Source organism: Chaetodon trifascialis, chromosome 2 (assembly GCF_039877785.1).
Source record: "Chaetodon trifascialis isolate fChaTrf1 chromosome 2, fChaTrf1.hap1, whole genome shotgun sequence".
Taxonomy (NCBI): domain Eukaryota; kingdom Metazoa; phylum Chordata; class Actinopteri; order Chaetodontiformes; family Chaetodontidae; genus Chaetodon; species Chaetodon trifascialis.
In genome coordinates, this window is record NC_092057.1 from 19,424,376 (window position 1) to 19,436,984 (window position 12,609).

A 12,609-nucleotide genomic window follows, 5' to 3' on the forward strand; every position below is an offset into this window, starting at 1 on the left:
GGAAACTTTTACAAGCAGTGAATAATATATGCTTAAATCAAACCAAAACTACATACAGATTTACAAATAAATACAAGATTCATCGGTCCACAAACAGAGCAGTAAGCAGACCCACACCTCACACAGACGGAGGATTTTGAAATGTATTTCCTTGGTTGTTTCAGGCATTAACCAGGTTGTGTTCAAATTCCCTACGAGAAGTTCTCCATCAACAATTAATCATTTATTATTATATATCTATTGCAAGTATTTGGCACATAGATTTGTTATTATATGCCATTAAAAAGCAGTGACGATCGTGTGTCGGCCACCCAAAACTCGGCATGCGACTCCCACAGTAAACTAACTCTGTCCCGTGTTTCCCGACGGAACTATTTGGTGACGGAACCGGAAAAGCAAGCGAATCACAACTTCCACACATGTGTGGAGGAGAAAACCAGCCCCATTGCCCGCAGTCCTATGATTTATCGAGTTAAAGTTTGTTATTAATAACTTTAATATTTTCACGTCGACCCTGAACCGATAACGGCTGCGTCGTCAAGATGGCGGAGATCGTCCAGCAGCGGATCGAGGAGAGAATCCCCGAGCTGGAGCAGCTGGAGAGAGTGGGACTGTTCACCAAGAAAGAAGTCAAGTAAGACGACACAAAACGCGCATCTCAGTACTACGGTTTAAGGATTTAAAGAAAGATAAAGCCTAAAATGGATTTCACGTAGTGTGTCCCGTTTTTTTAAAACAAGCTTTGACGAGTGAAATTGTCTTAAAGCTGTAACAGTAGAGTGACATGACAGCAACAGATCCTGGAGCAGCTCCAGGTGCTTAAAGCAGCTGCAGTTCCTCACAAATGAATACTTTTGAAATATGATGTTTCAGTATAAATTAAGTACAGCTGGAACAATTAGTTGCATCTATTTTGATTGTTTCAGTCAAAAGCAAAGTCTCAGTTCAGGGAGAAAATAATTAGTAGATGAATCCATCATTAAAACGATCATTAGCTGCAATCCTGTACAAAATAGTTTTGAAATGAGCTTCACCTCTGAACATTTGTTCCACCACTGTGGAATAGTGGAACCTCCTCTATAAGACACCTGAGGGGACATTTTCTGAGTCCTTACGCTCATGTCACATTTTTATATAAATAAAATAAAATTTCTCTCTCCTGTAATTCAGATCCATCATCAAGAGAATGACGGCCCTGGAGTACAAACTCCACAGACTGATTGTAAACAAAGAAGACTTCATCGCATATGTCCAGGTAACTGTGTTCGAAACAGAGGCCATGAGTGATCTGTTCGAAACACTAACTCCAACATTTTCTTTAATTACAGTATGAAATCAACATCTTGGAGCTGATCAAGAAGAGGCGAGCCGTAAGTGAAGCGTTGTGTCGCTTTAACGAATGTTCATATTGACTTTGGGTGGGATCCATGGGTGGGTTTTTTCAGTGCGTGATGAACAGCGCGGGGCCGCTCGAGTGGACGCCGGCGGCCTTTTCAGTGTGGCGTGGTTTGACTGTGACTTTGCTCTTGCAGCACATACATTACCAGTTCAAAAGAGAGGAGATTGAGTTCCCCATCATCCACAGAATCAACAGCGTCTTCAGAAGAGCCACAAATAAGTGGAAGGTACTGCATGCAGAGCATTTCTGTTGTATTTCCGTCATGTACCAGTGAAATCATCGCGGTGCCTTCTTGTCCTTCAGGATGACGTGCAGCTCTGGCTCTCGCATGTTGCTTTCTGTAAGAAATGGGTAAGTAATGAGCTCCTCGTTTGCTTTAAGTGCGACTCAAGCCAAACGCTGTGTCGTCTCATGCTAATAACACCTTTTTTTTTGTCTGGGTTTCACTCATCAGGCCACCAAAGGTCAGATCAGCAAGGTATTCTCAGCCATGCTCGCCATACACCCCGACAAGCCAGGTGCGGACGATTGTGCTTTTGTTGTGTCTGTTGTAAATCCCATTCGTACCTTTCCCTGTCGTGTTTAACCTGCACATGCTCAGGCAAATTAGATATGTCACCTACAAATACATACGAGTAGTAACTTTGTGCTTCCCTGTCATCAGCCCTGTGGATCATGGCAGCCAAGAGTGAGCTGGAGGATAGAAGTTCCTCTGAAAGTGCTCGACACCTGTTTCTAAGGGCTCTACGCTTCCACCCAAACAACAAGAAAGTCTACCAGGAGGTAAAAGAAGCTAAATACATGTTCAAGAGTGACGATTGTGTATTTGCCAAATGTTCTTTTCTGAATCTCTCCCACAACTCTCTGTGTTAGTACTTCCGTATGGAGCTGCTGCACTGTGAGAAACTGAGGAAGCAGAAGGAAGAGCTGGAGAAAGCAGAGATGGACCTGGTGAGTGCGTCACCAATCGAACACAAACTGTGGGAAATGCAAAAAGTCAATACACACACACACACACACAGACACGCACACACACAGAAGCTCTCACTTTCTGTTCGGAGCCCTCATACCTGCTCTTCACACCTTCCAGGGTGAATATGAGTTTCCTCCAGAGATCCTGAATGCTAAACTGGCTGACGTCGTCTACAGAGATGCTACAGGGAAAATCAAAGGTGAGGTTTTTTTTAAGTTCATTTCCAATTCTGTGCAAAAAAAATCAAAGATGGAAGGATAAAAAATAAAAACAGAAAGTTTTTTAAAACTTCAGTTTTGTCCCATTTTCTTAAAATACTTTTAACAACCAGCATTTGCTAACTTTCGGACAGAGGCAGGCTTGCTGTTTCCCTCACGACCTGTCTTTGTGCTAAGCTAAGCTAACCAGCTACTGATCTTTCTGCTCAACAGAAGCGGAGTTTGTCATCTCACTTCTGAACACAGCAGCGATCTTCGACTTCACCAAAGAACTCCAGGAACTCATCCTGCAAGAGTAAGACACCGTCTGATTTGTCTGCGTTCTCGAACTCAAACAGAACGTCATCACTGAGCATGGACGTACCTGCGCGTCTCCTTGTTTGCAGCTTACAGGAGAACTACACAGAAGACAACCTGACATGGGATTTCATGGCTAAGAGGGAGCTGGAGGCTCCGGGGGTTGGGGAGGAGCTGCAGACAGCCAAAGGACGGGCCTCCGATATCAACCGCAGAGAGGAGCGCTGCTGCCAGGTCTATGAGGAGGGGGTCAAGAGCCTGAACACCGGTAAGAGCTCATACATGCACAGGAGGGCAAACAGACCTGCTAATGTGGGCTGTTTTTCCAAAAGACAAAATCACTTGTTTACTCACAACGTTGCTGTTTGAATTTTGATGAATGAACATCTTGTGTTGGTAGCCTTAAGAGTCAAAAACATTTTAAATTTAGCTTTAAATTTGGATTTCAAAGCACGTGATGAGAAACCATCCTCTGTGCTCTAGAGCCCATGTGGACTTGCTACGCTGCCTTCTGCTTGGAAAGGCTGAAGAGGAAGACCAACGTCCAAGAGCTGAAGGAAAAGGTAAGCGAACGACCCTCAGCCTGAAAGCGTCCGTCTAGTTCTCACTATGTCACTGCGGCAGTTTGGAAACATGTCGGCGTGTTTGGAGGGGGATGTTTAAAGGGTACATCCTGACACGGTTTTATGTGTTTGTGCATCGCAGAGGCAGGAGAGGCTGCTGGGAGTGCTGCAGCGCGCCCACGACTCCTCGCTGCTGAAGGAGGATTATTATAAGAACTGGGTGAGATAATAGCTTCATTAAATGTGTAACTGGAATAACAGGAGCCCCTAAGCCTTTACGGCTCTGTCTCCTTTCATTTGAATAATGACTTGTCAAACGTCTGTTCACAAAGCGTGTTTGTCGCGTTGGTTTAGTTTGCTCGGGCTGTGTGAGTCTGGTGATGCCAACAAACGACAAACGTTTTTCAGTGCTCGTCAGTCTCCCTGATTGAACTTTCCCTCTGATTTTTAAATAAAGTTGCAGATCCTGCTCTCATCCGGGGATGCTGAGGGAGCGGCCAGTGTCGCCATGGCAGCCATTCAGCGCCACGGCCAGTCGGTCTCGGTGTGGAGCCTGAGCCTGCAGACGCTCATACAGCTGGGGAGCGGAGACGTGGGAAGGCTATTCCAGGAAGCTCTCACACATGTTAATCCCAAGGTGCACAGAGCGCACACACACACACACACACACACACACACACACACACACACACACACACACACACACACCACACACACACACACACACACACACACACACACACACACAGAGCGCTGCTGTATAAGTGGGCCACCTCTTTGTCCCAGTTAGTCTCTATTCCATTATAATTAAGTTCGTCAGATGGTCTCTTCTCTTCATTTAAGCCTTCAGTTATAAACAAAACATGAAAACTCAGAGATTGTTATTATTATATAAGTCATTTGTGTTCGAATCCCACTGTTGCACAGCGCTTCACGGCACAGTGCTGTATGTCTGTGAGCACACACGCTTCGACTCAGCCTTCAGAGCGCTGAGCAGAATAGCTGGTTATTGTTGCGGTGTGGGTTTCACAAGACTGTGGCCCTGAGAAGTAGCTGTGTGAGGAGGATTACTACACTGCTGCTGATTAGGCAAGGCTTTTCTCTCAAGATAAACACTTTCTTTAAGTGTTTAGAAACAGCGTGAACTCCCTGGGGGCTGTGTCTGGTATGTCGAACAATATAATGTTTCCATACTGCACGGCACATTAGTCCAGATGCATTAATGAAGAAAATGTTAATCCAGCTCAGATGCTACTCTGGATACTGACTCTTTTCAACATCTCTGTGTTTAAGCTAAACCTGCAAGCGTGGGTCGGATTTAAACGGGCCGTGTTTGCTCCAAGGCTAAAAATAGATTGAAATTTCGTACGACATTTTAAGCTGTGAAAGATCCTTTAGTAGAATTACCAATACCACAGTCTCAAAAATACTCCACTACAAGTAAAAGTACTGCATTCAAAATCCTACTGAAGTAAAAGTCCAGAAGTATTATGAGCTAAATATAAGTATCAGCAGTAAAAGTACTCGGTAAAAAGTCCTGTTATGTAAAAAGAACAGTATTCAACTCTGAAATGTAGTGAAGTAAAAGTATGAAGTAATTCTCAAGTACAGTGCAAGTACCTCAAAAATAAGCGTACTTAGTTACATTCCACCAGCGGACACTGACAAAGTGTCCAATCACTGAACCTCGTCTGTCCCGTCCTGACAGGACAGTCTACCTCTGTGGCAGCTGCAGATCCAGTGGAGCGCAGCCAACCAGAGTCCTGAAGAGACGGAGGCCGTTTTCAAGGTAGCGCACCTGAGCCCACTCCCAGCTTTGGACAGTGTTTACCGTTTTGTATTTCTTCAATGACGACTGACAGGAAGCGCACCATAAAACTGTGTGCAGACGAGCTGAGTGGGTGTTGTTCTTCACAACAACTCGCAGAAGAAAACTTAGAAATGAAGCAGAGAAGGTCAATAGCCCCTTGTGTCTGTCTGCGCAGCGTTTTGTCCTCCACAATAAGAAGGCCTCGCAGACAGTTTTGTTTTCTCGTTTGTTCCCAGAGAGGCCTGCTGTCTGCAGTGGCAGCTGTTGCCATGGAGATGAAAGAGAGCTACCTTGATTGGTCATACTCCACTGGAGGCTATAAGAAAGCAAGGAGGACCTTTACAAGGTAAAAGTATATAACAGAAAGGGAAGAAAAAATGTAATTTGTTCCCAAAACACTCCAAAAATGCAAAACAAACTCTTGAGATTGTAAGTGTGTCGTGTGACAAAGCTGTTTTATTTTCTTCTGTAGCTTACAGGAGAACCGTCCCTTGTCCAAGGCCTTTTTCACCAGGATGATTCAGATCGAGAAGGAACAAGTACGTGCAGCAACTGCTCTGTGAAAACTAGCGCTCGGTCTGAAACCCGGGGTTCCAGGTCGGGGACAGATAAGCCGAGACAGCGCTGAGCTGTGATAACAATGTTGTTTGCTCTTCCAGGAGACTCCAAAGATGAACAGTCTGAGAGATTACTATGAGAGGGCCCTGCAGGAGTTCGGCACCTCTGATGACGGTGAGCAGAGTTTAAACAGGAGCATGGAGGGACGTTCAACATGGCTCATTAGCATGCAGTATCCTCAGTGTAATAATACAAAGCTGGCTGAAAATTGGCAAAGTTTCCCTTTAAAAGAACAAGAGTCAAAGGAAAAGTAGTGTTCAAAATATTTATTCCTGTTATTCAAGTATCCAGGACTAAATTCCAGGTTTCCAACTAACAAAACAACAAAAAGTGTCACTGCCAAACACTTGAATGGTTGTTTGACCAGATGGAGCTCAGATCTACTTAGAAGATGAGAGTGACTCAGGATCAGTCAGAGGCTGGATCCCACACATACTTTAGTCTGGTTTCATGGCCAAAGAAAATGCTGGAAGTTGATGAACCCTCGTTGAGAGAGCTTTAATTTTAGCTGCTGTTTTCATTTCCCTGAAGATCTGTGGCTGCAGTACATCCAGGAGGAGCTGGGACCTCTCGGACAGCCGGAGAACTGCGGCAAGATCCACTGGAGAGCCATGAAGTTTCTGGAGGGGCAGAGTGTGGAGACGTTCACGTCCAAATATACTCTCCTTCAGACCGGACACCTATGAGTAGCCCAGAGGACGTCCAGGTAGCTCAGATCAAGGCCTGGAAGTTCAGCAAATGTTCATGTGGAGGTCCATCAGACGACGAGGCAGCGTGAGTTCTCAGAGCAGGTGTTCCTCTCGGTCCCGTAGGAGACTGCTGCTAAGTCCATTCATAAATTGTTTCATTGCCTTCAAGTTTTGAAATCTCTGAAGTTTGCTGTCGGTCAGGAAAAGGCCTGTTCTGAGGTTGCAGCAGGGCTGAGGGGGGAAATGTTCTTCGATTTGGAGTCATATTCTGCAGCTGAAATTTCCAACTTGCGCCTACTTGCCATGTTCAATTACAGCCGTTTGCGCTGCATTTGATACCAGACTGATGTTGGTAACGTGTAAGGATGTCCAGTCGAACTGAATTCCACATTTATTTGGCATTTATGTGAGAAGACAGACTTTGGCGCTGTTCTAATGGTATTAAAACAGTCTTTCACTCTGAGTGTGTTCTCTGCCGTGCTCCCTCTGAGTCAGTGACATAAGTCATGTACAGATGAACACACACACACTCACGCTGCAGTCGTTTTCAATAACCCATCACTTCTTTACTCACAGACAGTTAGTAGTTACTCTGACAAAAAACAGCCTTTATGCTCTAAATGCATCATTCCATCCAGTGTTTGCATCTAAATTAAGTCCCACCTTTGTTTAAAAAAACAGAAATATGAAGCAGCAGTTGTACTCCGGGACAGCCACACATGTGTGAAACTGTCCATCAACATCTAAATATATTTACAGTTTTTAAGGACACTTGAAATCGTTGGTTTATACAGTGGTGGCACCTACAGTAAAGTAACAGCTGTGAGGTATAACAAAACATGAATGGAAAAAGGCGTTTTAGAAATGGATCACAATGCTGAGCTTTGATGATATTGATAACACACATGTAGACCTATGAAACAATCAAGAGCTTTTACGATGTATTTTCTCTCATCGGACACAAAAACGCTTCCAGGCGTGGAAAGTTTAACGGTCTCTACTCATGGAAAGACCTGATCATTAGAGAAGCACAGGGCCGGTTCTAAGGACATGATTTAAAGACACTTATAGAAATTACAGTCTTTGAGATGGAGAATCAGGGAATTAGCTTCTCCTGATATCTCAGTCAGGCTCTGAGGAAATTAGTGCAAACAAGGAAACACGAAGAGAGCAAAGACAATGTGCTTCAAGACACAAGCTGTTACGGCAAATGATTACTTTCAATGAGGATCCCTTTAGAAGACGAGTGGACTGCGTCGTCGAGGCGACGCACAGGCGCGGACTGTCCGCTGCAGTGTCGTCTGTGGCGTGCTGACACACACTGCTTCTACAGTGTGCGTAGAGGTTTTTTACATACTGGTCTGCTGATATACTGAGCTGCAAATTGGCCGGTTGTTTACTGCAGATATAATGGAGTGTCTGTGCTGACACTGGGTACTTTTATCTATCAAACAGTTCAAATGTGTCAAGAACATTTTTTTAGTCAACAGCTTCAGGCTGCTATGAGCTGCTGAGTCACTATGTCCCATGATGGTCCAAATGCCTTTCAGAGGCCTTTTAACCCACTTACGAACAACATTTTGGGGCAGAAAATGAATCGTTTTGGGAGGAACGCCATTAAAATGAAGCACTGAATGGAAAATTTGAAATGAAAATGTAAAGGTATTGAATAAGTGCCCATAAAATCTGTCATCATCAGTACAAAAATGATCTAAACCGGCCTTTAAAAAGCAGCTGGACCCTGCAGCTCCACATGCCACGACATTACTGACATGAATCTCAATGTGTTTTCCCCAACATTTAGGAAAATGTGGCACTAAATAGATGTTTTTCACATGATGCTGCACCTTCCTTGTCTGAGCAAAGACAAGTGCACCAATGTGTGTGTTGGCTGGACCCTCTAGCTCTTACGAGCTCTTATTCCCCTTTGCTTGTCTGGTGACTGTAAGCTTTACCACGATAAGCCTCATTCTGGTCTGTCCACGTCCTCCATGTGGCCTCCAGCCCACCCTTCACACATCTTTAGAGCTTCTTGAAGAGGATGTAGGTGAGGAGTACCAACACGCCTGCGGACAGCAGCCCGATCACACACTGGTGGATGGTGATGACGTTCTCCAGGGCATGGATGCGCTCCTCCATGGCGTTGGTGTGGATGTAGTCATAAATGGAGGCCCCGATGCTCCACACGGCCCATACAGCATCCACCAACGCTTTCATAGTGGGAGAGACCATTGAGAGGGCCGCCTGCAGCCGGGCGCCGGCCGCATCCGCTGCTTATTGGCCCCACTGCACTACAGAGAGAGAAGAGGGTGACACACGGTGCAGTGAGGAGGAAGCATCGTGTGGGCATACTCATAGCCTCCAAAACAGCAGCCACAGTTACATATCTACAACCATGAATGCATCATTTGATCCTGAGGAGCTGCATCAGAGGAGACTGTAAAAAAAAAAAAAAAAAAAAAAAAACGGTGAGAGGAGTGAAATGGCTGATAAAAAACAGCCATCTTTCCATTTTTTCCTTCTGTGAGGACATTCAGGAACAGAAATGGCCTAAAAAGTTACTCAAGTACTATGCTTATGTACTTTTTACTCCAGTACACTCAACTGACAGTTACAGTTACTGTGCAGATTGAGAGTATACTTCAAAAACATGTATCCTGCTTACAAAATATGTTGTGTTGTTATAAACAAAACTACCCAGGATACAAAGTAGGTAAACTATCTCTCCAGCCGGCCTAACTTTAACACTAGTAATCCAATCCAGTGCTTTTACGAGTACATTTTTCTGATGGTATTTGACAAGGGGCCTTGCACTGGTGCATGTGTTTACAGTGAGGTACCGCCTCTTTTACTGAAGTCATGTCATATAATGTATTCACTCTTTTTAGTAGGAGCTGCATCACAACTATCAGGCATCATCTGTGACTTCTGCCTGTGTCTTCATGTCTTGAGGGTCTTCACAGTCCTGCACATCTGCCTGCTCCACTAGTCGACTGACTGCCTCCTTCAACATATGCTGACGTCATTCCATGATAAATAAACTCGCTCCAGGACTGAAGTGGCTGCACCTGATCTGGCATTTGGTCTTGTCAGGCCAGAAAACTTGGACCCTGCAGTGCAACAGGAACCCGAGTTTGAGCAAAATGGGCAACAAGACGGGAGTTGTGTTGTAGCTACACAGGGAGCAAAAACACACGGGCTGCAAGGCGGAGGTATTTATTAATGGAGTCAAAACTCACCGACGGGTGTCAGATGTCAACGTGAGGACACAGATGATGCTGAACATCCGCCCTGCTGCTGCTGGAGTGAGGAGACGTCTTATTTAAGAGAAGCCGGGCTGTTCCTGTTAGGTACAAAGTCGGACATTGCCGCTTGGTGTCAAGTTAGCCAAAATTGAACGTAGCACTTCCGGGCAAGCCTTAAAAAAATAAAACGATTCCATATTAATATCAATTACTGCAGACTTTGGTACAAGAAATCGTCCTAATGAGCCGAAGTATGTGTGGAAGAAGAATTGTGACGCCAACAGTCATTACGTATGATGTTACAATTGCTATTCAACTAACTAGCGAGTCCTTCGGGACAAAGTGTCAGATTATTTATTTTATCTTGATAAGACAACGGCCACATTTCCGGCGATATGGTGGGCTTCTTCTCAACATGAAGCAGCTGACTGATGCCATATGAGAGCGTCACCACATGCACTAAAAGTGGATCATGACCTCGAGAAGAGAAGAGAATGGGATGAAAACTCTGAAGAGAATTAAATGTGAAACATCACAGTAGAATGAAAATGCCACAACACATCAGAGCAGAATGCAACATGTCACAGCGGAATACAGTGTAAAATATAACTTTTCAGCAGAACGCAAAATATCACAACAGAAATAGAAAAAATAGCTGAAAAGAGCAGAGTAAAAAAAGATAGACGAAGTAATGTAAATGTGTAAGACAGGAACAGAAAATAACAGAGTAAATGCTTCATGGTACGGTGTATGGTAGAATGCCAAGTCAAGTTATGGCGCACACAAAAGACAAGACAGAACAGAATAGAAACTTAGCATAACATTAAATATATCCAACAGATTTCAGCTGTCACGCTGTAATCACCTCCTGATGTGCAGCTTCACGTGATCACGCTCGGCGATCGAAGAAAACAATAAAAGCTTGTGCTGGACACATGCACGCAGCGAGGCGTCATGGCGTGTCGCCGCCACCAGGCGTCGCGGCACACTAACATGTTGCTGACCAGAGAGGTAACATGAGAGGTGTGATGAACCTGGGATGCATATAGCCTCCTGAGCAGCATCGATAAAAGAGAGGAACACCTTGAGAGAGCCGCAGACGAGTCGCCGAAGACGCAGACGAGCGCGGCAAGGGCGTGCGTGGCGCATGTGGACGGGCACACCGCAGGAATGTGTGCGGTTCCAGGCGAACACGCACGCTGGAACATGACTCCGTGCAGTGCTCTTGGTCGTTTTTTAAGTCCTCTTTCAGAATAATTGGGAATAGGGGACCACATTACTGCGCCCCCTCCGCCCCCCTCCCGCCAACCCCGACGGAAATCTATAATTGGAGACGAGCCAGTGACGCGCTGAAAATAACCAGGTTACCACTTAGCACCGGTCCATTTTGGGGAGGGCCCAACACGAGGGCGCAGCACCATATATCAGCTCCTTCCAGCTGTTTGGGAATACCCCGCTCATGGCAGCAGCAACGGCAGGCTCCTTTCTCTCTCCGTCTCCCTGTCTTCCTGCTGCTCTCTTCCCGGTATGGATACTGGATGAGTGGCTGGGTGCTGGGTGCGCACCGGGGATCTCTCGGTGGGAAACGCAGCTTTTTTTTTTTTCTTTTTTTGTTAAGGGAGGGAGGGAGGAGGGGGGGAGACTGGCACAAGGCGCGACACTGTTGCGTCTGCATGTTTTTCCTCCTTGGACAGAGGGGGAAAGATATAGACCGGGAGGGACTGTCCGACTTCTTCCACGAGACAATTCGCCCCCCCCCACCCCATCCCCCCCATCCCCCCAAAGGATAATCTTGCTAAATTTGGGATGCGTGCAACACCAAGTGATCAGATATTACTGGGGCGGCGGTGGTGCTGGTGCTGGCGGTGGATGGAATGGAAGTTCAACTTCTCTCGCAGACGTGATCTCCTCCAGGCAGCCAGACGGACGAGCAGACAGCCGCCGCTTTTTACACACAGTCCCCATATGGCTCCGGGATGCTGACACCTGCCCGGTACGCAGGTAACAGCGGCCGGGCAGCATCACCTACTTCTCCAGAGGCTGGCAGGCAGCGGATCGCGGGTATGTATCGGCGTGGACTCACATTAAACCCTTATCATTCCCTCACTGTCGCCTCTGGAAGTCAAATCTTGTGCTACAAGAGACATTTCCAGACTCTGTAGGTAAACCTTTGGAGTTTCCCCCCACATAGAGTCCCCGGCGACGGGGCTGATGGTGATGATGGTGTGTGTCAGAGGCTGGGTCTTTGCGGGCAAGGTGAGTCCTCAATTCGTTCAACTGGCCTACAAAGTCCCAGTTTCTGGCTCATGTGACCACCAAGTTATACAAAATACCCTCCTGTTACATATTAATCTGTTAAAGCTCAGAAACAGGGAACAGATGTGAAGTCCTGCGGAGAAGACAAGTAGACTATTGCGGCAGATAGGCCTAGAGTGATATCATAGGAGATAAACTCTCAGTAAGGTCAGTAAACGCACCACTGAATACCGCTGAAATAGGCTATAATTTGATCTATGATCAATTTAAGGGAATCTCATGGCCAAACTAATAAATACCATAGGCCCAATATAGGTTGCAGGGAACATAATACTAATATTACTGTTAAGTTTTGAAAGGTTTAATGTGTGAGTTACACAAGGAATTAAAGTGGCAAAAAGGACAGCAATAAGGTAGTCTACCAAAGGAAATGTAAAGCTATGTAAAATGAACTATTTAATAGCTCTGAGGGTCAAACGGTGAATGTCCTTGCTTAATAATTGGCTAAAACCTTTGATTTGTTAAACTTGAACTTTACAGC

General features: G+C 45.5%; 1 protein-coding gene across 1 annotated transcript; it reads left to right on the forward strand.

Moving 5' to 3' along the window:
• Positions 1 to 367: 367 nt before the first annotated feature.
• On the forward strand, positions 368 to 7,028 carry utp6 (UTP6 small subunit processome component). Its single transcript, XM_070971736.1, has 19 exons — positions 368 to 634; positions 1,171 to 1,255; positions 1,329 to 1,370; positions 1,533 to 1,625; positions 1,703 to 1,750; positions 1,854 to 1,917; positions 2,064 to 2,182; positions 2,273 to 2,350; positions 2,490 to 2,571; positions 2,804 to 2,885; positions 2,977 to 3,155; positions 3,371 to 3,450; positions 3,593 to 3,670; positions 3,908 to 4,087; positions 5,159 to 5,239; positions 5,497 to 5,606; positions 5,733 to 5,799; positions 5,920 to 5,992; positions 6,410 to 7,028. Exons 1-19 carry the CDS (start codon positions 543 to 545, stop codon positions 6,562 to 6,564), a joined length of 1,788 nt encoding a protein of 595 aa, XP_070827837.1. The 5' UTR covers positions 368 to 542; the 3' UTR covers positions 6,565 to 7,028.
• Positions 7,029 to 12,609: the final 5,581 nt, after the last annotated feature.